Source organism: Puntigrus tetrazona, chromosome 1 (genome assembly GCF_018831695.1).
Source record: "Puntigrus tetrazona isolate hp1 chromosome 1, ASM1883169v1, whole genome shotgun sequence".
Taxonomy (NCBI): domain Eukaryota; kingdom Metazoa; phylum Chordata; class Actinopteri; order Cypriniformes; family Cyprinidae; genus Puntigrus; species Puntigrus tetrazona.
The window spans coordinates 24,030,461-24,057,912 of record NC_056699.1 but is presented as its reverse complement, the minus strand read 5'-3'; the positions used below and the strand labels follow the sequence as shown (position 1 = coordinate 24,057,912).

Genomic DNA, 27,452 nt, shown 5'->3' with positions numbered 1-27,452 from the left:
ATATGCATTAATCCACTGATTTATTTACATCATTAATAAAGACGCTATTAATGCGCTATTTGACAAAACGCGTTGTGACGTGTAGCCCATTAAAAGCACGATTGCGTGATCTCCGATACAATCACTTCACTGCAGGCCACGGAATGACGTGTTTTATTGGTTTCTCACAGAGCACCTTACCGGTTTCATCAAGGTTATCCGAGATGCCCATGTTTCAGCAGCGCATCAGCATGTGTGAGGTGTCCAGATTGATCAGCTTCGCCACAGAGCCCTCATCAAATCACTATTAATTCTCTAACAGACGAGCATTAAAGCGTTATTTGCGACGCGTCGCACGGCGTCGCGCGCTCGACGACGTGCCGTTATTACGCAAACAGCCGCGTTCACCGAGGTGCCGCACGCGCTAACGATGTCTTTCTTTCTGCATGGCGCGCTGAAAGGGATTGCCAGCGAATTTTGATCGTCAAAACGGAACAGACGGAACTGACCCCACCTTCCTCTCGCGCTTCCCACGTCGCAGCATCTAAATTTTCCAGATGTTCGGAAACAACGGCCATCGAATATTGCTCCCGCGATGCGTTTATCGCCTGAAATGAACGCGAAAAAGATACTCACCGCTTTCCCTTCGGGCGTTTATTGAGCGACGGAGAGCCACGCGGTTTATAGCGATTTGCGTAAGCTGGGGCAGGCGTGAGCGCGCGTGAAATTGACTTCCGAAGCGCGTCCGTCTCGTCGCCGCCGTATGACAGCTGCATCGCCGCGGATAACTGGCCGGTCAGTGTGATGATCCCGTTTTACGTGTCCATTTGTTACTTAGCGCGCTGCCCGGTTGTTGATGTGAAACAAAGGGATGCAACATTCAGATATTTGCAAAAAAAAGAGTCATCGAGGCTCACGCGGATAAAAGGCGTTTTGTGCAAGTGGGATTAAATTCTCAACGATTAAATAACAGGCCCATGTAAAAAGCACGTTTCACACGAGTGATAACAAAATACTAAAAATAACCAAGCTGGCTTTTCTTTTGGATGACTCTTTGTCCCTTAAATGATATATACACTTTCGCTGACTAAATATGTGTCTATTATATAGAATATATACCCATATTTAAAAACAATATATGCACATTTGATAATCAGGGTTTCACTATTTAAGACAAGAATTTTTAAACTGAAGCCTTGCCCAAGCTTAAGTGAACTACTACAGCTCTCTGCAGACGCATGCCCTGCATTTTAAACTTAATGAATTTATTAAGCCAGTTTCTTTTCATCTGTCCTCATTTCAGCCCACGTTATTTTTTCTCTTACCTGAGTTGACAGAAAGTCACTCAGAAGTCATTTGTGAGCAGCTACTGGTTTAGTCTGTTTAATCGTGATCTGTTCAGCCAGACTTAATTTCAAACAATCATAAGACCATTATGTTCCGACATGCACACTCCTACCCAATTATTCCCATCAATGGCTGTAATCGCTATAAACGTTCTTTTCGTCTTTTGCATAAAAACCAAAAACAAAATCATTAATGAGCAATATTGCCACCTAGTGTCAGCTGTTGTTTCTCTACTCAAATGTTCAAGTTAAATGTTTCAGAATTATTATTTTTTATTATTTTAGTTACTTGTCTTGACATTATTAATGTTAACAGCATAATCATTGTATTAAAATGTTTTAATAAATGCAGGATATTCTGCAAATGATAAAAGTCTAAACTGAATGATTCCCCTAATCTGTAGAAGCTACAAAACAATCGCCTCCTGCCTGTAGAATATCTATGTATTTATATCTGTAGAAATCCAGGATGATATCTTAGAACAAACAGATGTCAAAACTTGTCTCTGACTTCTAGCATGAACAACTTATTTTTTCCTAAAAAAACGGCATTGCATGCAGGGCGCTAAGATGCTGCTAGATGGTGTGTGTTTCTAAAATAATGATTTGTTTACGCGACTCTTTCGACTTCTTCTACCCCAAACTGACACACGAAACGAAAGCTCCGCACGCCGAACTACGAATCGCCCTTCAGATTTATCATGACGTTGAGGATAATCCCCGGTTTGTCCTGGATAACTTTCCACCACTTGCAGTATTTACAGTAACTGGACTCCTTAAAGTAGCCATGACCCTAATCTTTCCTGCGGGTGACCGCTTAACGCCACAAACAATCTAAGGAACATATAAAATTGGGAAAATGCTAATACTGGATATTTTATATGTATACTCAAAATGTATATACATTTATGTATCTCGGTCATTGCGCCCGTAAATATAGCTGTTAGTAAAACGACGACATTAGTTGGTTCAGTTTATGCTTAAATGTTTGGTTTGATTTAGTGTCAGTATTAAAGCATTTTTGGTATCGTTACTGTGCTCGAACTGGAACTACAGCTGCTGAAACAATGGATTCAGAACCTCGATTCAAGAAACACGAACGCTGCCTAAAGTGCACCCTGACAGCTGATAAACAGTTTTTAGGAAACGAGTGCTTTGAGTCAGCTTTTCCATTGCCGCCTTGCCCGGACCAAGCACACAAAGTTTCTAACACATTCGATTTCACGTGGGAGGCTGTGGAACATCTGATGGTGGAGCGAATATGTACTCCGGCCCAAACCAAAATATACTCTTATTTGAATCACTGAGGAAACGCCTGGTCTGAGCTCGTCGAAACGGGAAAAGAAACATGAAACATTTTACACCTTTCCATGCAGGTTTTTCTAATCGATCAAATTCGTTTACATCACTGATCACATCGCCTCTGCTTTTCTACTCTCCAACAAAGCATGTCTGATCTAGAGGCATTAAATTAAATTAAACTTTCCTGGCTCCCTAAAGGCAAATGAGGATAAGAGTACAAATGAAGTGTGTGTTTAAAGTTGTTCCTGATCATTCATGTAATAGACACTCCAATTACTGAAATGTTGGCATCAGATAATCACCTCGCTGAACTAATTTGCCCTCGTTTGCTGCAATCCCCCAAGGTCAGATAGTCCAGTTAATTGCGGATGGCAGAACTTACTCATGGCTCGGACTGAATTCTGAGAGGCCGCCTGGACTTCCAGACTGCAAAACATGAGCAACACTGAAGATATTTCAAACACCGATCCCAACTCATAAGGAGCATTTATTTTACAGTAAATTAAGTAACGCTTATAAATATGATACAGTTGTGAAATACTAGTTGTGAAATGGTTATGGTAGTTTGAAAGTTACTAATAATTATTTAATTTTAAATATAAAAGGCGCTTTGAGCTTCTTTATCCACAACTTCTAAAAATGATACGGTTTCCACAAAATAATCTTTGTTTACTTTTTGATGTTATAAATAATGTTATAAAAATGTTTTTGGAGTAGAAAACCAGATATTATTAGAGTAAATAACAGATGCTGCAGTACAGTAACAAATTATATTTTAAAATATATTAAATACAGTACTATTCTGCAGTGTAACAGTTTTTTAAAAACAAAAATAAATGCAACTGGTGATCAAAGCTTTTTTTTTTACAAGTGTATCTTTGCAAGACCTAGCTAATGTAAATACATTCTTAGAAGTTTTTCTAATGTTTGCATTAAGTTATGAAACTATTATTTGTTTGTATAGTCAAAATACCCAAATAATATATATTTTTTCTAATCATAAAAAAGGACTTTGTAAACATTCCAGAATGTTGTAATTTTGAATATAGTCTGAATGTTCAACATTTTGTTCAACAAATGTCCAACTTAACTATTCAGCAAAATAAACACACCGACAATGTATAAATGACATTGTAACGTACAAAAAAGATGTGATTTTTACAACAGTATTAAGATCAGTTTAACCCTCTAACAGACATTCTTAATGTTACATGAGAATGTTTGTAAGTAACCTGAGAACTCACAGAACGCTAGCCAATGTTCTGAGAACGTTTCTGTAAACTAGCATATATATATATATATATATATATATATATATATATATATATATATATATTGTTATCTGTGTCCATGGCTTCAAGAATGTTTCACTAGCCAAATATTTCACTCCTAGTGTTTGATGGCTATTATTGTTAGTTATTGCGTTAGCTGCTGAACTTTCACCTTGTTCATTAAGTAAACCTGCTTGAATAAGTCCAGCTGTAAAGTTGGGAAAGTATCAGTCAACAGCAGCCATGTTGTTCGCCTGAGATTAATGTTGCTAGGATGCACAGTTGCCAATGCTCATCCATTTCGCGATCAAACGCCTGTGAACTAACAAACACGCAATTACAGCACTGCTTATGTCTAGCGGATGTCTCAGAAACCAAATTCTTCTCCGCCGCAGTCGAGTCTGGACTGTATGAATAAAATCAGAAGTATTCCTCCCTTCGCCACAACTTCCTCCGCTCAAGCAAAAGCGCTTGGTACTTCTGTTCCTACAGCAGCAGATGATCAAAGCCCGGATTGATGTGTTCAGAGGTTGCTGGCTGCTTCATGTAATATTTATATTCCACGCAGGTCTATGTATTCTGCTCTACTGATTTGTCCATTTGAATGTTCCAGGTTTATACAATTTCACTGTGAAGTGATAAAAGTGCAAAGCTTCACAACGCCCATTCTCTTCCTGGAAGGCGCTTTTATTACCGCTATCATTTTTTTATATCGACAGTCGTGGTTTTGGCGAATGCCTGTGAAAAAAACTTGGTGACTGTATAGTATGTCGAATTAGATATCGTGCTTACGAAAGAGTTCTGCGCCTTCGCCTGATTGACGGTCATGTTTTGCTTTTTGTTTTGTTTTTAGGAATTTTTCTGCAAAAACATCATTATGCGTAGGCGCATGCTTCTACTGTCTGTCACATGAGCAGGCCTGCTTCCCAAAGTAACCCTGGAGACGGTTGATCATAGCTTTTTGGGAAAATGCCCAGAATATCAGGCCTGGTGGCTGGCTGTACAGGTTAGAAATCCCACGCTGTAAACAAATGGGACACGAGTCAAACTAAAGCATAAAAGTGCTGTTATTTCTGTCTTTAGGTAGCTCAGTTATTATCATACTATTTTATGTTCAGGTAAATTAAAATTTTAGATGAAAAGATCACACGTAAACAATTATGGGCCAATTTCTGTTTCACCCACGATGCCAATCTCATTCGAGACCGCCAAAATTGTGCTGTGTGTCTTGTTTTTAAATTGCTTTGGTAAACGCAGCTAGAACGCTTCACACCTGCCCCCGGGTGGTTAAAAATTCAAACAAATAGCAAAAATGTGTACTATTTATCAACCGCTCTTCTTGTTTACCTATAGCAAATCTACTGATTGCTTTCATATTGCAAAATAAATTGATAGGCCTATAATTAATTCAAAAATCGCCGTGCTCAGAAAATGATTTATTGACTAATGCTAATTTAGTAATTTAGTCATTCATCTCAAACAATTTGTTCACAAAGACTGGTCTATTCAAACATTTAACTCATTTTATGAGTAACGCACTATTTCCTACCTGCTTCGTTGACAAAAATGCTCATCTCCTCTAAAAATGAAAGTCAGTGAGTCACCCAATTCAGTCAAACAATTATTTCAAAAACGCTATAGAATTCAAGAACAAGACTGTTTTGTTGTGCCCCTTTGTTTGCTTTCTAGCTGAAATAGCAAAAACAAAAGTAGTTCGCGAATTGCAATTCTGTGTCTGAAAATGTTGTTACTTAACAGATCAATGAGAAATAATTTAATACTTCATTTGCATAGGATTATTCTTTCTTTCTTTTTATATTGCTTAATGATACCAGTGTTTTGTATCCATTAAAGTTGCAAAAGGGTTCTGAGAGAATTATATTATATTATATTATAAAGTCGATTTTAAAAAAGGATTATATCATAATATCGATCAAAAAATACTTAATAATAAAATAAATGTGGAATACAAATAAGCCATATCTATTGTAGCTTTAGTATTTTCTGACTGAAAAAGCTGAACAGCAACTCAGAAAGTGATGTTTTCGTGAGGTAACCCCAGTTTCCTTCATGTAGAGAGTGTGTTGAAGGTTACGCTTTCCCTGAAACATTCCCATAGAGCTTAATCACAGTAAAGAGCGGTTGAGATACAGTGAAGCGAGCCTCAAGCAAATCACCAGATGTTCACTCAGAAAATGTCTCGGTACTGGGACTGGATCCTCACGATTTGATCCCGAGCGCAGACGCATGAGGCTGCAGGAGTTCGAGGCCCAGCTTAATTTGCACAGAATCCCGACATTCTCCTCATTCTAAGACTTTTGGTAACAGAGGATATATGGGGTCTGAGCGCGTTGTGTTGCGCCAGCTGGTCTCGGCGACAGGTGTCATGGATTAACTGCGTGGCTGCTTCCTGTTTAAACTGAATATTTCTTTCTTCATATGACTGTACATACGCTTGTGTGTGTTTTTCTTAATGCATGGTCTAGTCGGGATTAGTAATATCCTTTTTCCGCCTCAATTCTGTTCAAACCGAGATAAGCTTATAGAGGTCACTTTATAATGTTACCGAGCACTATATAGATTACGCTTAACATCAGTGTGAACCGCCTTGGATTTATTTCAAAAATGCCAAGTTCTTAATTAGTTGACAACGCCATATATGACATTCATTTTCAAACAACATCTCATATGTCAATCCAACAATACTCTTTTCATCAATGATCACGAAAGCAGTCATTACATTATGTCTCTTTGGGACTTAATGGCTTATGTTGGTGCAACAATCTAATGTTTTAATGCTGAACCTTTTTCCTCTGATGCAACATGTGTGAGAAATTCAGCAATTATCAGTAACCTGATCTGTGTACCTGTGTGAAACCCTGAAGGAATATAGCGCTAGATAACAGTCATGGCGTCTTGAATCACCTGCGAAGCAAAAGATTCATTGTTTGCTCCATGGAATACGCCTGAAATGATGAAAGAGAGATGCAGACGGATTCAGTGAGCAAATTTCGGCAATCTAGTCAATAATGAGGTGGTAGTTATTTTACATCGCATTTGTTCGGTCTGTGCTGCTCAGTCAACTGTAAGTCAGATCATGTATTAGCTACTATAAATCAAATGTACAAGTACAATTATGTAAATGCGGTGTATAAAAGTACAGTGCTGTGTAACATTCAGTTAACACGGACTGACCATAACCATACACACACATCAACACACACTCACTAAATCCACGGCATCCATTTGAGTATTTTTAGTATCTGCTTTCAATGCCAAAGGATTTAAAGTCACTAACTAGGTGGTAAATCAACAGAGCACAAGACGCACTTGAGAAGCAGGTCCTCTTGGAGCAGATCTGACCTCAAGACATCACTCAAGACATCAAGGGAACTACAGGTGAGCCTTTACAGTAAATCACACTTAAACTGGACAACTTCTGTAGAGTGTGATTGCTCACACAAAACCTTCTTGCGCTTTAATCCTCTCCAAGAAATCTCATTCTGTTCGATTCATGTTTGACACAATGCTTGTCCACACAATGTCAAAATTTACTATTATTTTATTATTACTGTACTCTGTAGGGAATGTAGGGAACACCAGGTGACTCACGCACACACACACATTTATACAATTATGAAAATACCCTGCTGTTGTGAACAGGTATACTTAAAGCTCATAAACCTGAACAACTAATTGTTTGACAGCACTAGTTTTCATATTTTGACTTGAGTTTTCTGGATTATTTATCCTGTCCACCTGGCGCCTATTAATGAACTCATTCCCTTTGTTATCCTTGTGTGTTAAAGCCCTTCTTAAATCGTTTTAAGACCATTTTATATCTTGAGTTTTACGTAGTTAAAGTTTGTTCTTTTACGTACTTATTGTGCAAGTTTCTATATTACCATTATGGGATAGAAGTATATTTGGTGAGAAAAATCTATTTTAAATAAATATGGTACATTTTTTAGATGGTATACACACTCTTCTTGTTTGTGAGTGAAGAGCTTGCTCCTGGTCTCCCTAGTGTTTGCAACTGATAAAAGAGAAATAACTTGGCGAAATCAAATCATTAACAAGCTGAAAAAAAGAGTACTTGGAACGGACCAAAACACTGATACGAGTATTCATTGCGCATTTGATTCAGTGTTAATGACATTTAAGAAAATGTATTGAATTTGTAATAAATCGGGTTGTGTTTTTATCTCTTGCTCTGTCGGTTCCAGCATGAAGCCCAGGAGGCGTCTGACCTCTGTGGATCTCCTCCCTACGATTCTGAGCTCCAGGAGAGCCAGAGTCTGGAGGACTACATAGACTCCATAATGAGAGCTGTCCCAACCCAGCTACCCTCTCAGCGGATCCCTCCGGGTCCCTGCCTGTCCCCGCTGCGCATGGCTAGCAACGCAGCATGTCTTTGGCCACCACAGGTTCTGTCCTGGCACACAAGCCCTGGGTTCTCTCTGGACCTGACAACGTATCACTAACCTTGACAGACTCAAAGGGTCCGACGAGATCGAATCAGGACCCTCTGGACTGGCTCTTGCACAAGCACAGACCGACCCGGAAGATGTGTGCATGATATGATGGAGACAAAAATGATGAAGTCCCAGCCCCAGGAATATGCTGCTATAATCATAAAAGTTGCAATTATTTTTATTTTTAGTATATTAAGTTGAGTATTTTTTAAATATATATATGTGTGTTTGTGTGTGTGTGTGTGAAGTTTTGTAGTTTTTTTGTTAAAATTTTATTATTTAATATTATGTTTAACAAATGTAAATGTGTTGAATGAACCAAGACTATACTGATGCATGTGAAATAAAACTATTTGCAGCTTTGCATTTGAAGTCTATGAACTAAATGGACTAAACAGAAGAAAGCAATTACACATCAGCATGGTCTAATAAACAAAAAGCTAGTTAGGTTTCGTTTTCCTATAAGCCACTGCGGTTCTCAAACACACTGGTCATGATTTATTTAACAAATAAAAGAATGTAGCGTTGCTGCCAAGCAGTCTTGCACAACTCGCACAGAACTGCTGACCCAATCACTGCAACACACACTGCAAACACACTCTCTAGAGCTAAGATTTGAGAGTTTGGAAAAGTTACCAGTATTGTAAACTAAATTTTGTTTTCTTAGACAAAAGGTTTGCTAAAGTAAATGCTGCATGCTATCACAGAGCTCAGAGGTCAAACACAGCCAAGATATTTCGCAATCCGGTGCTTTCTGACAAGCTTCGATCCGAATGGAAAAGAAAAAGAGTGAAATACTTAAAAAAAAAAAAAAACCCTAACTAAATATAAACACATTCATCAGCCGATCTTCTTCAGTAAGTGTCTTGTTTGCTTTTCTGGATCTCTGCTTCAATGGTAAGGATTTCTGGGCCACACACAACAAAAAACAGTCTGCATACTGGACAAATGAATGGATGACAGCTTGTCCAGTATGTCTGAAAAATGGCTTTCTCCCTAGTTTCTGATTTTGATGTGGCAATGGCATATCCTCCTTTTCCGGCTTAGTTTTGGGAATCTTTGGGTTCTTGTTAAATTACTGTGTCTGCAGCAAGTGTCTTTTTGGAATAAAGTCAGCTATGTGGTTTTTCTCTTATAAGCAATTACAATTTAACAGGCACGTGTATTTAAAGCTAAATAAAACCTAATATATCAAGAGTTTAAACCTTACAAACTTTCCTGCACATATTCAGATATTCAACCACCATGCCACAACACCACATTTCATGGGAAATGATTTTAGAAATTGTGATATTTTACAAATGCAGCAATTGGAAATTCTCCAACCAATAAGCTTTGTACAAATCCCTGAAATCAGAGCGATAGGCGTACCAGTCTTAAATGTTATAAAGATCTCTTTGAGTTTGAAACTTAAGTTTAGGGATCTTATCTATGCCCTAACAGCTTGTTACATCCCAAAGAGAAAGGAAAAGCTGAAATATCATCATATGACCCCTTGAATAGTCCCAGAAATAGCAGGTGAGTATCAGTTACGTGGAGAGAGGAACTCGGACATCTGTAGGTTTCAGTGCCATAGAGAAACACTGGAATTTTTATGGAGTTCATGCTTCAAAAGGAAAGAGCTGGTTCCTGCTATCCTAAGATGATAGGCAGTGTAATTTATTTTATTCCATTTGCTGAATCCGAACAAAACAGCGCAAATGTCCCTAAGCATTCAACTACAGACGTCAATGTTTGTGAGCCCATGCTAATGTACAAACCTAAAGAGCAGACTGTTCTCTCGTCTTGTACAGCGTAGGTCAAATGAACAATCGAAGGTCTACATTTCACTGCCTCTTCATATTAAACCGGTTAAATGCGCGTTAATTTAATCGTATCCTGCGATACATGAACAGTATATTATGAGACTTCTCTGCTTGCATGGTGATCCGTAAAGCCTTGCTTCGAGTTATCCACTGTATTTATTTTGAAATATTTTATAAATAACTCCATGTTTTAGTCCGATTTGGTGGCCCTCTGTGTCCAAAACGTGTGCAAAAACATTGCAGGACAAAATTAGATTGCAACTGTCCTTGAAAGATAGTGAGCAACTCGATTTGTTTGTCCGAGGGAGCAAAAGTAACTAAGGTGGGTAGGGCTTACCGATAGATCAATTGGGAGTTATAAAGTCAGATATAAACTCACAAATGCTTTAATGTCAGAATTGTTAGATATTAGGTAGCAATTCAGTCAAGTCAGACCTCTACAATATGGCGGATGGCTTACGTACCACGACCCATAGAAATAGTCGCTGATGAAGATTCTAGGTATATATATATATATATTCATGGTTGCTAAAACTGGTCAAACAACGCAGCTCTCACACTACACCCGTGTTCTCACGCAGTGAAAAATACACCGCAGAGCAAAGAGAAAACTGACAACGCACAGACACAGAAGACAGATCTGATATTGAACGAGGTCTCAGGGCTCTCATCTTAATATTAATTCAAATTATAAGTACAGTTTTGTGGGTTTTTATTGTGTTGTATGGATCACTGTATTGTCTCAGTTCAAATGATAAGAGCAACAATTTTTTTTTTTTTAATTATTTGAGTATTTAACTTCAGCACTGAAATCCATGCATATTAATTCTGAATGAATGAATCTCTACAAGGCTATGTCCCTGCTGCATCAAAAAGAAAATCAGGGATATGACACTAAATCCCATGAAAATAGGGCATTAGTCACATTCTTGATTCTGAGGAGATGTGCCTCAGCATGTCAGACAGTAGTAGAGGATGTCTGTTCTGAATCTGATATGCATCATTGTGCTCCTAAATGTTAACCGCTTGGATGCTGAGTTACTGTTTTTGGTAAATGATATGCACACAATAGAAGTGATATAATTTCTTATCTCTAAGGAACACTATGAGTCAAATGTTTGGACTGGGTTTTCTAAAATATCTAAAAGAGTCCTAGGGAAAGTCCTGCAGTAGAAATGAGGCTAAAGTGTATCTATTGATAGCTTCCATTTTTTATCCATTATTTATCCCTTTATCCCTAGGAAACAAGTCAGAATTGACATATCATTTATTACAGTACCCTTTAGAAACTATAAAACATTTTGTGATAATAATAATTGTGAAAAACTGTAGTATATCTATCAAACTATTTATCTAGTAACAATTAAATCTCTTTACTGTCACTTAATCAGTTTAATGCAATTTAAAATGTAAGCAAAAATTAATTCCAAAACAAAAAATGAAAAGGACCATTAGCAATTATAAATTGTTAGACGGCCTTAAATGCGAATTCCCTCCTCTCCGGATTTCTGTCCTTTACTTCATCCACAAAAATGTGAAAATAGGTCAAAACAACTGACTCATCGTGTTGTCTCACAGAGGTTTAAACCTCACATTAGACATCTCAGTTGGGCATCTTCACTGTTTCTCTCTCAAATGAGTCCTCCTCCTCCACCCCAAAAACACCCCCTCCCCCCAACACCCTGCCCAAAAGGGTATGTCCTGTTGCATTAAAAAAGGAAATCAGGGATATGACACTAAATCCCATGAAAATAGGGCATTAGTCAGATTCTTGATTCTGAGGAGCTGTGCCTCAACATGTCAGATTGTGCAGTAGAGGATGAGTGTTTTGACTCTTATATGGATCAATGTGCTGCTAAATGTTGCTGAGGTACTGTTTTTGGTAAATGATATGCACACAATAGAAGTGATATAATTTCTTATCTCTAAGGAACACTATGAGTCAAATGTTTGGATTAAGTTAGATTAATCAAATGCATTATGCATATGATATATATAAAAATGACAAACTGTGAACAAAATTAGCTAAACTTTACTGCATAAATAACTATATAAAACATTTGTGCACATAGCTATCGTGTAAACATACAATCAATAATTTGGTCCAATCTAGTCAACATGTGCAGCAGTTTACTTCTATCCTGGATTTCTTTGGAATTATTCTGTTCTCTCTCACTTTCCTTCTTTCTCCCCCTTTCTGTCTCTCTTACACCCCCTCTCTCTCCTCACGCTCTGCTCTGACAGGCAGATATTTGGAAATTCCGGAGTAGCAAGTGGCATGATTGCCGGGAAATTTTGTGAGTCTGAGAATCCCTATAAAAGACAGAGGAGAGGCTTCACTCCTCACACTTTCACTACAGCTCCACTAGGACTTACTGCTTTCTCTGAAAGCTCAGCAAACCATTGAAGCTTCTTAAGTTTTATTACACTCGCAAATTAGTTATGGCCTTTTTACCCAGAGCCGTTCTTCTGCTGATGCTTGGAGCAGTTTGTATTCAACTGAATGCAGGTAAGACATAATGACAATATAATATTGTTTATATAGTCAGGTATTACAGGAATTTGGTGCTTTTTAAAAGCCTTTTACACATGATGAAGAGAGCTTTCTTGTGTTACAATCAACCATTTTAAATGAATCTTTCTATGTTTAACAGTCGTAGATGCTGATGGACCTGACAGGTGCTGGTGTTTAAAAAGTTTGAAACATATCCCAAGAGAAGAGATTGAAGAGTTTTCTATTTTCCCCCGAAGATCAAAGTGTAACAAGGTTGAAATCATGTAAGTGTCAATCTCTTAACCTGCATATGACAAAATACTACATATTATATTTATAGCAACATTCATAGACTCTATAACTTTTTAAAGTGGCTGTAGAAATGAAAAACGTATGGTTTAAAGGTCAAATCTGTAAGTAAACTTTGTCCTGAATCTTATTAATTTGATGTCTTTTGTCTGCAGACTGACACTAAAACCTGTGAATAACTCAACTGAAGTGGTGAAGCGCTGCCTCGAGTCCAGAGACAAAACAAGGAATTAATCTGCAGACTTGCTGGAACAAGTACGGACACCTTATCATCTTACTTTACTTTACTTTATTTATGCTTAGTATATTTTAAGCATTTGATTAATATGCACACTTTTTTTGTTTCATTTTCAACAGGAAGAACGTCAACAACACCTCCACATTTAAGACATCCAGCTGCTTCGAAAGCCATCACTGAAAGAGCAGAAGAGCAGGGGAGGACAGAAGGGGGATCTGGAAACTCTAGCAAGTCTGTGAGTGGAATGTCATCCTGTCACATGACCCGGCACTGACCAATCAGCATCCTGGGATTTAAGTGTTGGCCTCATGCAGCTGATGGGAAATCACAGAAGACCCGAGACGAAACACCCAGAGCACTGCCAGTAACCGCCGCACGCAGACGTTGTCGGCAAAAGCATTTGGATTAGAGTTCACTTGCTTTATGAATGAAGAACTGAATGTATCTTTACTCCAAGCATTATTTAAATAACTATATTTAAATTGTTTTAGAATTTAACTTATTTTATGTATTTTTGTCTGACCAGGCCCTGTAATGTTATATATGTGATGTGACTGACTGAGTCACATTACAGTCTTTCTTTGACTTGACATTTTATATGACATGAAATACATTTTGATGCTCTTTTTTGAGACTAACAAAATGATTTATAAATGAAATCTATTTTATACAGTTTTGTAATAAAAATCAGTTTCAAGTTATTTTGCCTGTTTATTTTTCTCTTCATATGAGAATATGTACATTTTACATGAGCCCCATCTACTGGTCATGTCTATAAATTACAATTTAAAATGTCCTAAAGTTTGACGACTGTCAAAAGAATTATTTAGCAGATGCTTTGTCTTTCTTAAGTGTTGCTTAATCCTGCTTGTGTTTGTGTGCATTCACGAATCTTCATGCATACAATTGAATGGTTTTAATGGGATGACTGTTTTAAAATCGTTGTCATGTCAAAATAAGACTTAAAATGGCATAAAAACCAAACATGATCTTCAGAAGCATGGGCATAAAATAGGCATGCCACCCTCCCACTTTTAATAATAATAAATAATAATAAAAAAATAAATAAAATATTATATATATATATATATATATATATATATATATATATATATATATATATATATATATATTATTATTATTTTTTTTGTGGCAAATTAGCTCATGTAGAGATTTTTAAAGGCCAGTGTGAATAAATAAAATTACCTGCATGACCTGGCATTTTATTCAGCATCCAGAATGAGTCAGCGTGAACATTACTGAGCTCTGAACACTCTCCTGCAGTGTACTGTACTCTTCATTCATACTGAAGCCAGAGGGCACTCTGGCACAGAAAGTCCAAAACGGCTTCATAGAAGTAATAATTTGTGTCCGCAAGAAACTCCAAGAAATGGTTAAGGCTAAAAATAAATGCAATTTTATTTCAGCAATTCCAGCTATTTACGGCCAGCATGTACCTCCTCAATGCATTTCTGTGCTTTACTTTATCCACAAAAATGTGAAAATAGGTCAAAACAACTGACTCATCATGCTTTCTCACAGAGGTTTAAACCTCACATCAGACCTCTCTGGTGGACTCTATTTTAATATATATATATATATATATATATATTAAAAATAATAAAAAGAAAAGAAACACTTCAAATGATCTTGTTCATGTTTAGTGTTTTTTTATTATCACATGGATGATTGCATTCATTTTTGGTGTTTCAAACTCTGTGCTGTGATACAATTAAGTTTGTGTTTCTTGCAATTGTGTGTTTATCATCTTCCACGTTTCATGAGTCTGCACATTATTTAGCTACAGTCATATCTGACTTATCCATATAAGGGTTTTCCTGGCTCTCACTTGTAAAACAAACAGATACTGCCTTGTATATGTATTTAGACTGATTTGTGCGAAGAGCATATATTGGTCATTGCTGAAGCCCGCTTAAAAAGGGCCTAGAACTGGCCAAAAAAGGCTTGAAAGATCTAAGATTATGTATTTTTTGAGTTTAATCAAGTGTTGTGTGTGTAATCTAAAATTTAGGAATATATCCGATACTGGTATTGCTATTGGGACCGATACTGAGCTTTTAAGCACTTTTTGGGTAAGTACAGATTATTTAATCACAGAGACACTGCCTTTGATCTGAGCATCCTTAGTCTGCCCTTTTTTAAACTTTCTGTGTTGAATATACCCTTTGACTCCTTCTGAGGCCAACTCTGAAAAGATTTCCATCACAAATGTTTCTGCATCATATGAGTGGCTTTGGAGTATAAATCACAGCATGTTTCAGATGATACAAATGCGACTTCTATCTCTGGAAATATTACAATTAGGAGATTTATAACAGGTTTGTCTCTGCATTACAGCAAAATGATTGATTGCTCTATGCGATGGAGCAACTCTAAGGCTATTAAATTAAAGGTGATGTACCATTAAGCAAGAAAAACCCATATATAATATATTTTTAATGATCATAATTAAGTATGAACATAAAATACAAATAGAAATTTGGAACCAAAAAATTATTCAGACTCAGTCTGGAAAGTTTGCATAAACCCGGTTGACGGCATGTCCAGGAGACTGCAGGCACTCATTGAGGCTAAGGGCTGCCTGACAAAGTATTGATACACCCCCTCCCTTCCTCACGCTCTGCTCTGACAGGCAGATATTTGGAAATTCCGGAGTAGCAAGTGGCATAATAGCTGGGAAATTTTGTGAGTCTGAGAATCCCTATAAAAGACAGAGGAGAGGCTTCACTCCTCACACTTTCACTACAGCTCCACTAGGACTTACTGCTTTCTCTGAAAGCTCAGCAAACCATTGAAGCTTCTTACGTTTTATTACACTCGCAAATTAGTTATGGCCTTTTTACCCAGAGCCGTTCTTCTGCTGATGCTTGGAGCAGTTTGTATTCAACTGAATGCAGGTAAGACATAATGACAATATAATATTGTTTATATAGTCAGGTATTACAGGAATTTGGTGCATTTTAAATGCCTTTTACACATGATGAAGAGAGCTTTCTTGTGTTACAATCACGCATTTTAAATGAATCTTTCTATGTTTTTCTATGTTAACAGTCGTAGATGCTGATGGACCTGACAGGTGCTGGTGTTTAAAAAGTTTAAATAAACGTGTCCCAAGAGAAGAGATTGAAGAGTTTTCCATTTTCCCCCGAAGATCAAAGTGTAACAAGGTTGAAATCATGTAAGTGTCAATCTCTTAACCTGCATATGACAAAATACTACATATTATATTTATAGCAACATTCATAGACTCTATAACTTTTAAAGTGGCTGTAGAAATGAAAACGTATGGTTTAAAGGTCTAATCTGTAAATAAACTTCGTCCTGAATCTTATTAATTTGATGTCTTTTGTCTGCAGACTGACACTAAAACCTGTGAATAACTCAACCGAAGTGGTGAAGCGCTGCCTGAGTCCAGAGACAAAACAAGGAATTAATCTGCAGACTTGCTGGAACAAGTACGGACACTTTATCATCTTACTTTACTTAATTTATGCTTAGTATATTTTAAGCATTTGATTAATATGCACACTTTTTTGTTTCATTTTCAACAGGAAGAACGTCAACAACACCTCCACATTTAAGACATCCAGCTGCTTCGAAAGCCATCACTGAAAGAGCAGAAGAGCAGGGGAGGACAGAAGGGGGATCTGGAAACTCTAGCAAGCCTGTGAGTGGAATGTCATCCTGTCACATGACCCGGCACTGACCAATCAGCATCCTGGGATTTAAGTGTTGGCCTCATGCAGCTGATGGGAAATCACAGAAGACCCGAAAACACCCAGAGCACTGCCAGTAACCGCCGCACGCAGACGTTGTCGGCAAAAGCATTTGGATTAGAGTTCACTTGCTTTATGAATGAAGCACTGAATGTATCTTTACTCCAAGCAGTATTTAAATAACTATATTTAAATTGTTTTAGAATTTAACTTATTTTATGTATTTTTGTGTGACCAGGCCCTGTAATGTTATATATGTGATGTGACTGATTGAGTCACATTACAGTCTTTCTTTGACTTGACATTTTATATGACATGAAATACGTTTTGATGCTCTTTTTTGAGACTAACAAAATGATTTATAAAATGGAAGCTATTTCATAAAGTTTTGTAATAAAAATCAGTTTGAAGTTATTTTGCCTGTTTATTTTGCAAATCCATCTTCATATGAGAATATGTACATTTTACATGAGCTCCCATCATGTCTATAAATTAAAATTTAAAACGTCTTAAAGTTTGACGACTGACAAAATAATTATTTAGCAGATGCTTTGTCTTTCTTAAGTGTTGCTTAATCCCGCTTCTTGTGTTTGTGAACATTCACGAATCTTCATGCATACAATTGAATGGGATGACTTTAACTCGTTGTCATGTCAAAATAAGACTTAAAATTGCATAAAAACCAAACATGATCTTGGGCATGGGCATAAAATAGGTATGCCACCCTCCCAATATATATATAAAAATCTCAAGACAAACACACAGGACTTAAATATAAACGTAATTGACTAAACTAACGATATATATATGATACAATTATACAATTCACACGAAGGGAAGGTAGGGCACAGAGAGCATGTGGCACGAGACAAAAACAATAACAGAGTCCAGAGATGTGATATATATATATATATATATATATATATATATATATATATATATATATATATATATATATATATATCCAAATTATTTCATGTGAGAGATTTTTAAAGGCCAGTGTGAATAAATGAATTTACCTGCATGACCTGGCATTTTATTCATATCCAGAATGAGCATATTATCAGCAAACATTAGGCACAGAAAGTCCAAAACGGCTTCATAGAAGTAATAATTTGTGTCCGCAAGAAACTCCAAGAAATGGTTAAGGCTAAAAATAAATGCAATTTATTTCAGCAATTCCAGCTATTTACGTCAACATGTACCTCCTCAATGCATTTCTGTTCTTTACTTTATCCACAAAAATGTGAAAATAGGTCAAAACAACTGACTCATCATGCTTTCTCACAGAGGTTTAAACCTCACATCAGACTCCTCTCTGGTGGACTCATTTTAATATACTGTATATATAAAAAAATAATAAAAGAAAAAGAAACACTTCAAATGATCTTGTTCATGTTTAGTGTTTTTTTTTTATGATCACATGGATGATTGCATTCATTTTTGGTGTTTCAAACTCTGTGCTGTGATACAATTAAGTTTGTGTTTCTTGCAATTGTGTGTTTATCATCTTCCACGTTTCATGAGTCTGCACATTATTTAGCTACAGTCATATCTGACTTATCCATATAAGGGTTTTCCTGGCTCTCACTTGTAAAACAAACAGATACGTCTTGTATATGTATTTAGACTGATTTGTGCGAAGAGCATATATTGGTCATTGCTGAAGCCCGCTTAAAAAGGGCCTAGAACTGGCCAAAAAAGGCTTGAAAGATCTAAGATTATGTATTTTTTGAGTTTAATCAAGTGTTGTGTGTGTAATCTAAAATTTAGGAATATATCCGATACTGGTATTGCTATTGGGACCGATACTGAGCTTTTAAGCACTTTTTGGGTAAGTACAGATTATTTAATCACAGAGACACTGCCTTTGATCTGAGCATCCTTAGTCTGCCCTTTTTTAAACTTTCTGTGTTGAATATACCCTTTTGACTCCTTCTGAGGCCAACTCTGAAAAGATTTCCATCACAAATGTTTCTGCATCATATGAGTGGCTTTGGAGTATAAATCACAGCATGTTTCAGATGATACAAATGCGACTTCTATCTCTGGAAATATTACAATTAGGAGATTTATAACAGGTTTGTCTCTGCATTACAGCAAAATGATTGATTGCCTATGCGATGGAGCAACTCTAAGGCTATTAAATTAAAGGTGATGTACCATTAAGCAAGAAAAACCCATATATAATATATTTTAATGATCATAATTAAGTATGAACATAAAATACAAATAGAAATTTGGAACCAAAAAATTATTCAGACTCAGTCTGGAAAGTTTGCATAAACCCGGTTGACGGCATGTCCAGGAGACTGCAGGCACTCATTGAGGCTAAGGGCTGCCTGACAAAGTATTGATACACCCCCTCCCTTCCTCACGCTCTGCTCTGACAGGCAGATATTTGGAAATTCCGGAGTAGCAAGTGGCATAATAGCTGGGAAATTTTGTGAGTCTGAGAATCCCTATAAAAGACAGAGGAGAGGCTTCACTCCTCACACTTTCACTACAGCTCCACTAGGACTTACTGCTTTCTCTGAAAGCTCAGCAAACCATTGAAGCTTCTTAAGTTTTATTACACTGCAAATTAGTTATGGCCTTTTACCCAGAGCCGTTCTCCTGCTGATGCTTGGAGCAGTTTGTATTCAACTGAATGCAGGTAAGACATAATGACAATATAATATTGTTTATATAGTCAGGTATTACAGGAATTTGGTGCATTTTAAATGCCTTTTACACATGATGAAGAGAGCTTTCTTGTGTTACAATCACGCATTTTAAATGAATCTTTCTATGTTTTTCTATGTTAACAGTCGTAGATGCTGATGGACCTGACAGGTGCTGGTGTTTAAAAAGTTTAAATAAACGTGTCCCAAGAGAAGAGATTGAAGAGTTTTCCATTTTCCCCCGAAGATCAAAGTGTAACAAGGTTGAAATCATGTAAGTGTCAATCTCTTAACCTGCATATGACAAAATACTACATATTATATTTATAGCAACATTCATAGACTCTATAACTTTTTAAAGTGGCTGTAGAAATGAAAAACGTATGGTTTAAAGGTCTAATCTGTAAATAAACTTCGTCCTGAATCTTATTAATTTGATGTCTTTTGTCTGCAGACTGACACTAAAACCTGTGAATAACTCAACCGAAGTGGTGAAGCGCTGCCTGAGTCCAGAGACAAAACAAGGAATTAACCTGCAGACTTGCTGGAACAAGTACGGACACTTTATCATCTTACTTTACTTAATTTATGCTTAGTATATTTTAAGCATTTGATTAATATGCACACTTTTTTGTTTCATTTTCAACAGGAAGAACGTCAACAACACCTCCACATTTAAGACATCCAGCTGCTTCGAAAGCCATCACTGAAAGAGCAGAAGAGCAGGGGAGGACAGAAGGGGATCTGGAAACTCTAGCAAGCCTGTGAGTGGAATGTCATCCTGTCACATGACCCGGCACTGACCAATCAGCATCCTGGGATTTAAGTGTTGGCCTCATGCAGCTGATGGGAAATCACAGAAGACCCGAAAACACCCAGAGCACTGCCAGTAACCGCCGCACGCAGACGTTGTCGGCAAAAGCATTTGGATTAGAGTTCACTTGCTTTATGAATGAAGCACTGAATGTATCTTTTTATTTAAATAACAGTATTTAAATAACTATATTTAAATTGTTTTAGAATTTAACTTATTTTATGTATTTTTGTGTGACCAGGCCCTGTAATGTTATATATGTGATGTGACTGATTGAGTCACATTACAGTCTTTCTTTGACTTGACATTTTATATGACATGAAATACGTTTTGATGCTCTTTTTTGAGACTAACAAAATGATTTATAAAATGGAAGCTATTTCATAAAGTTTTGTAATAAAAATCAGTTTGAAGTTATTTTGCCTGTTTATTTTGCAAATCCATTATATTTTTCTCTTCATATGAGAATATGTACATTTTACATGAGCCCCATCATGTCTATAAATTAAAATTTAAAACGTCTTAAAGTTTGACGACTGACAAAATAATTATTTAGCAGATGCTTTGTCTTTCTTAAGTGTTGCTTAATCCCGCTTCTTGTGTTTGTGAACATTCACGAATCTTCATGCATACAATTGAATGGCTTTAACTCGTTGTCATGTCAAAATAAGACTTAAAATTGCATAAAAACCAAACATGATCTTGGGCATAAAATAGGTATGCCACTTTTAATAATATATATATATAACCTCAAGACAAACACACAGGACTTAAATATACAACGTAATTGACTAAACTAACGAGACACAGCTGAAGACAATTATACAATTCACACGAAGGGAAGGTAGGGCACAGAGAGCATGTGGCACGAGACAAAAACAATAACAGAGTCCAGAGATGTGACATATATATATATATATATATATATATATATATATATATATATATATATATATATATATATTGGCAAATTATTTCACGTAGAGATTTTTAAAGGCCAGTGTGAATAAATGAATTTACCTGCATGACCTGGCATTTTATTCGTATCCAGAATGAGTCAGCAAACATTAGGCACAGAAAGTTCAAAACGGCTTCATAGAAGTAATAATTTGTGTCCGCAAGAAACTCCAAGAAATGGCTAAGGCTAAAAAATAAATGCAATTTTATTTCAGCAATTCCAGTAATTTACGTCAACATGTGCCTCCTCAATGCATTTCTGTTCTTTACTTTATCCACAAAAATGTGAAAATAGGTCAAAACAACTGACTCATCATGCATTCTCACAGAGGTTTAAACCTCACATCAGACCTCTCTGGTGGACTCATTTTAATTTATATATTAAAAAATAATAAAAAGAAAAAGAAACACTTCAAATGATCTTGTTCATGTTTAGTGTTTTTTTTTATCACATGGATGATTGCATTCATTTTTGGTGTTTCAAACTCTGTGCTGTGATACAATTAAGTTCGTGTTTCTTGCAATTGTGTGTTTATCATCTTCCACGTTTCATGAGTCTGCACATTATTTAGCTACAGTCATATCTAACTTATCCACATAAGGGTTTTCCTGGCTCTCACTTGTAAAAGAAACATTACAGCACATGTTAAGGGTTACATTAGGGTTAACTATGCTTAATAATGCTCACATCCTCTCATTCGGGGTAAAATTGATTTATAACACTAAAACAGAGTACTTTTTCAGCAGACTTTTAAATCTTATTTGAGTCATATTAGTTGTTTAGTACTTTTACTTGTACCAAAGTAAATTATTTCTTAAGTAGCAATACTTTACGATTACTGTACAATTTCTTAGTACTCTTGTACACTGGTATTTACTTATCTGATCCAGAAGACGTGGAAGTGATTGACGTAATGTGAGATGCAATAGCTGAAAAGGTATGAGAATACTTTTTGTATGGAAAGAAATAATGAATTTATTCAAAGATTTGGCAGCCTAACATCGTAGTGCCATTTTGGACAGCATACGGCGTACGCACATTATGTACGCAGTTCTGTGTTAGATGCAAGGGACAGATACGTCTTCTATATGTATTTAGACTGATTTGTGCTAAGAGCATATATTTCCATTGCTGAAGCCCGCTTAAAAAGGGCCTAGAACTGGCCAAAAAAGGCTTGAAAGAACTAAGATTATGTATTTTTTGAGTTTAATCAAGTGTTGTGTGTGTAATCTAAACATTAGTGATGCACCGATACCGATACTGGTATTGCTATCGGGACCGATACTTATACCGATACTGATTGTAATTCATTACATACCTTTCTATCAAAGTTATCTGACCTTGTCAAGCTAATTTTTTGATAAATTAAAAAATAGATTTATTTGATAAATGAAGTTGACCAATAATTAACCAACATTATACATGCTCTTTTGGTTTCTGTACTCGATATTTTAAATATCGGTATCGGTACTCTGTATCGGCAAGTACCGAAAATAAAAATGTAGGTATTGGGCGAGTACTGCAGGAAACCCGGGAAATTATGAAGCAGATAAAAAAGAGCAACGCATTAATATGCATTAAAATGTTCTGTCGCCAATAGAGGCATAATTGTAGCATACATTCCGATGGGTTGTATTTCAGGGGTTCAGACAAATTACCTAAAGTGTGTATTAACTGGAGAACAGGTTGGAGCTATCATGTAAATATACAATCAATAAATTGGTAATCTCACATGGAAATCTCACTTTTCAAGTCAACATATGCAGTCAGCAATTTATTTGTTTCATTTTTATTCTGCATTTCTTTGGAACTATTTTTTTCACTTAGCTCTCTCACTTTCCCTTCTTTCTCCCTCTTTCTGTCTCTCTTACACCCCCTCCCCTCCTCACGCTCTGCTCTGAAAGGCAAACCTTTCCGGAGTAGCAAGTGGCATGATTGCTGGGAAATTTTGTGAGTCTGAGAATCCCTATAAAAGACAGAGGAGAGGCTTCACTCCTCACACTTTCACTACAGCTCCACTAGGACTTACTGCTTTCTCTGAAAGCTCAGCAAACCATTGAAGCTTCTTACGTTTTATTACACTCGCAAATTAGTTATGGCCTTTTTACCCAGAGCCGTTCTTCTGCTGATGCTTGGAGCAGTTTGTATTCAACTGGTACCGAGTGCAGGTAAAATATATTGACACTTCAGTATTGCTTTTCATGGTCAGATATTGCAGGAATTTGGTGGGGTTTTTTTTGCATGATGTACAGAGCTTTTTATGCAGAATTACTTTCTTGTGTTACAATCACGCATTTTAAATGAACAGTCGTAGATGCTGATGGACCTGACAGGTGCTGGTGTTTAAAAAGTTTGAAACATATCCCAAGAGAAGAGATTGAAGAGTTTTCCATTTTCCCCCGAAGATCAAAGTGTAACAAGGTTGAAATCATGTAAGAGTCTCTTAACCTGCTTATAATAAAATGCTACATATATATATATATATATATATATATATATATATATATATATATATATATATATATATATTATATATCTATTTTTTTATATCTTCAAGTAGTATCTTTAGGTACATTTCATTATGATGCAAGATATTATGAGATTTTTACATATGCAATACATTTTACTGCAGAAAAAGCTCAGTTAGACTAATTAAAAACTTTGTTTGTATAAAATCCCTAGACTGAATCTTATCAATACTGACCGTATTTTGTCTGCAGACTGACACTAAAACCTGTGAATAACTCAACCGAAGTGGTGAAGCGCTGCCTGAGTCCAGAGACAAAACAAGGAATTAACCTGCAGACTTGCTGGAACAAGTACGGACACTTTATCATCTTACTTGCATTAGTAATAACAGCAAATAAAAAATATCATCCACAAAACAAATATGATTTCATATGAAACATTAGATTCATGTGTGCCCTTTTTTTGTTTCATTTTCAACAGGAAGAACGTCAACAACACCTCCACATTTAAGACATCCAGCTGCTTCGAAAGCCATCACTGAAAGAGCAGAAGAGCAGGGGGGGACAGAAGGGGGAACCTAAATATTTTTTTGTAATAAAAGCTACTTTATACAGTTTTGTAATAAAAGCCAGTTTCAAGTTATTTTGAAAATCCATTATATTACTCTCTTGATATGAGAATATGCATAAGGTTAATAGTATAGGAAACATTTTAGTTAGCAGTAGCTATTGAGTAGATATCAGACGTCGAGAAAGATAGTCTTTCTGAAGTTTCTTCACTCTATTTGAGTTTTTATCTGTATATTTTACATGAGCCCCATCTACTGGTTAAGTCTATATATGTACACTTAAAATGCCTTAAAAGTTTGACGACTGACAAAATAATTACATGCATGTATACAGGTGTCTTACTTAAAGGTGTGTGGTTCGATCCTTTTAACCAGTATGTCAATGAACTGAATTTAAAATACGTTAAAAATTCAGAGAACGCTCAGTGACATTTTTTATCATAACATATCTACAGCTCATTATATTTACACGCTATGGTAAACAACAGAGTTAAATAACCAGGGGCAAACACACTGCTTATTTCATGTTAAAATAAAAGTCATTCACGTGCAAGCGGAAAATGTAAATAAATAATAAAATGATTTTAAAGGCGTTTTCGTGTTGCCTCCATCTTGTTATGCCATCATTCATTTTATCATTGCCACTCTCAACAGGCCTACTCTTGTAAAGGGCTGCGGAGCACGTCTTTGCATGGAGGGCATAAACTTGACCGTAAGGTTTATGTGTGTGTGTGTGTGTGTGTGTGTGTGTGTGTGTGTGTTCTCCTTTCTCTCCTCTCAAGGGAAATCAAAGCTTTTCTCGGGTTTAACTAAGAGGGTGTGGAGAGCAGAATAGATCCTCAATAAATTTCCACACTGTCAGTCCGGTTAACGCTTTGTCTCCCTCTGTCTCTTTCCTTTAATTCATATCTCCTCAGAGAAGAGGCAAAATGAAGTTTTGGGCCTGAACTATGAACAGGGATGGCTTGAGACTCGAAGAGAGTTGTATAAATAGAACGAACCCCTATAGCCTAACCCATTTAGTGTTCAGATAAATTAAAAAAAAATAAAAAATCTGTTATTTAACACAAATGTGTGCACAGCTGAATACCAGGCCAGGTTATAGTTTCTGCAAAACAAAAAAAAAAAAAGAAAAATTAAAAAAAAAATTAATAAACAGAAAAATGACCTGATTTGTACACTATGTATATTTTTTTAAAAACATTTCCTTAATTTCCTTAATATCATTTCCACTAAACTCCAATAAATTGATTTATTTGTTAATTTCATTTCACTCATTTTGTTTTGTTTTTACCAATACATTAGGGCAGAAATGTGCTTAATTAAAAAATGAAAAAAGTAAAAGAATAAATGTAGAGATAAATAAATACATAAGTAAATAAACATTAAATAAAAGAAGGCAGAAAATATGTCTCTTTTTTACATAAGGTGTAAGATACAATATGTTTTTAACTTCTCGGTCATACACATAGAGGAATGCAGAAAAAAGGGGCATAAAATATCAAAGCGATTTTTCATGAGCTGAGATCTCAGCGTGATACTCGAACCCTCAGAACCGCTTTTTAATGTGTCCATTCAGTGAAGTCTGCAAGCTTTCACATAAGGAGCGTTAATGCAGAAGCTGCCAGTCTTCAGCCACAGAATGGGTGGGATTTTCTCTGGTTTAATGAAAAATCTCTTTGCAAAGAATCCTTGCAGTGGCGGTCCTTCTGTGTTTTCTCCAAAATATCAAATAGTCAGAAATCCAGTCATTTTTCTCTTCCTAACTTAATTCAATTTTTTAAAAAGGGCAATCTGCAATTCTAGCAAAGGACTGTTCTGGCGATATGGCACAAAATCTCTTTCGAAAAAAATAATAGCGCTCGTGAACACGCCACCGGGGACAGTTTCCATATTTTTAAGACTGACCAGATTACTGGAATTCGATGATGGTATATTAAAAATTGTGGTTACTTGGCAGATGCTTTTATCTAAAGTGACTTTTAGTACGCTGTGCAGGAGCAAACAACCTGGAGCATTCTGGGACATTTTATGTTACTACACAGTGGTTAGTGCTGAAAAATGAACATAAATCAATAACAAATATAAAGCATTACATTAGTGTTTGTGTATTCACTTCTGATTATCATTATTATTAGTAATATTATTATTAGTGTTGTTGTATTTAGAATACTAATAATTCTAAATTAATGAATTAATTACATATGAATGAAGAACGAGAAATATTTAAGAATATTTTATATGACGTAAAGAATAAGTAAATAAGTAAATAAGCATTTAAATATATTATTTACTAACACTGACTATATATATATATATATATATATATATATATATATATATATATATATATATATATATATTTATCATGCAACAGGCCTCAAAAACAATAACAAATATATCAAACAATTTTGAAAAAAAATACCCAAATAAATAAATAAATAAGGTACAATAAAAGAATAAATATTTATACTTTTTTTCCTGCCAAACCAGAATACTATTCAAAGTTTGTTTAACTTAAATAAAATCTACAACAGTGCACTAAAGTGCATGCGAGTAAACCTAACCTTTAGTTATCTCACGGAGTCAGTTCTTTCTATACGTTGATCCTGGTGATTTGACATATAGCTTCTAGAAATATATAACACATCGAACGTATCCCTCCCATGCAAGTAATGCATGCCAGCAAACACATACTGTTCATTAGATCTGCAAATATTTTATTTATGATGATGAAACTGAACCCAGTTATTGTTGATGTCACCGTCAGAACAAAGCAAACAGTGAATCATATCCCATCCGCTGCATGCAATATTCATGCGCTGCAGTTTAAGCCGCTGTTATGGACTCCACAGACCGCCGGGGGGTCAGAGGGACGAGCTGTAAATAATGCTGGACTTCAATTAAAGCAGCTGATGACAAGACTGAAAAAAAAAACCCTCACGGGGCAGGAAAGCACGCTACATCAATCAGGTGGCTGGATCTCAGAAAGCGGTCGACAGTGACACCTCTCTCCGATTTATC

At 36.1% G+C, this 27,452-nt stretch overlaps 2 protein-coding genes across 3 annotated transcripts; both read left to right on the top strand.

The window, feature by feature from the left end:
- Positions 1-15,954: 15,954 nt before the first annotated feature.
- LOC122350023 (C-X-C motif chemokine 10-like) lies at positions 15,955-20,850 on the top strand. Of its 2 annotated transcripts, XR_006251553.1 has the most exons (5): positions 15,955-16,137; positions 16,292-16,418; positions 16,597-16,695; positions 16,792-17,152; positions 20,609-20,850. XR_006251553.1 is itself a non-coding variant. In XM_043246219.1 (4 exons), exons 1-4 carry the CDS (start codon positions 16,071-16,073, stop codon positions 16,850-16,852), a joined length of 354 nt encoding a protein of 117 aa, XP_043102154.1. In that variant the 5' UTR covers positions 15,955-16,070; the 3' UTR covers positions 16,853-17,370. The 2 variants fall into 2 exon arrangements, 1 of the variants encoding a protein (XP_043102154.1); XM_043246219.1 differs by lacking the exon at positions 20,609-20,850 and having other exon boundaries at positions 16,792-17,370.
- Positions 19,257-25,021, top strand: LOC122348966 (C-X-C motif chemokine 10-like). Its single transcript, XM_043244889.1, has 6 exons — positions 19,257-19,306; positions 19,545-19,612; positions 19,767-19,893; positions 20,074-20,172; positions 20,269-20,358; positions 24,431-25,021. Exons 1-5 carry the CDS (start codon positions 19,257-19,259, stop codon positions 20,327-20,329), a joined length of 405 nt encoding a protein of 134 aa, XP_043100824.1. The 3' UTR covers positions 20,330-20,358; positions 24,431-25,021.
- The last annotated feature ends 2,431 nt before the right edge of the window (positions 25,022-27,452 follow it).

What these genes read in the sequence shown, in the direction of transcription:
- LOC122350023 (XM_043246219.1), top strand. Translation starts at nt 16,071, where the DNA reads ATGGCCTTTTTACCCAGAGCCGTTCTTCTGCTGATGCTTGGAGCAGTT. An exon ending in TTGTATTCAACTGAATGCAG is followed by an intron (nt 16,138 to 16,291) that starts GTAAGACATAAT and finishes CTATGTTAACAG; the next exon opens with TCGTAGATGCTGATGGACCT. An exon ending in CTGCAGACTTGCTGGAACAA is followed by an intron (nt 16,696 to 16,791) that starts GTACGGACACTT and finishes CATTTTCAACAG; the next exon opens with GAAGAACGTCAACAACACCT.
- LOC122348966 (XM_043244889.1), top strand. Translation starts at nt 19,257, where the DNA reads ATGTCCAGGAGACTGCAGGCACTCATTGAGGCTAAGGGCTGCCTGACA. An exon ending in TGTAACAAGGTTGAAATCAT is followed by an intron (nt 19,894 to 20,073) that starts GTAAGTGTCAAT and finishes TTTTGTCTGCAG; the next exon opens with ACTGACACTAAAACCTGTGA. An exon ending in CTGCAGACTTGCTGGAACAA is followed by an intron (nt 20,173 to 20,268) that starts GTACGGACACTT and finishes CATTTTCAACAG; the next exon opens with GAAGAACGTCAACAACACCT.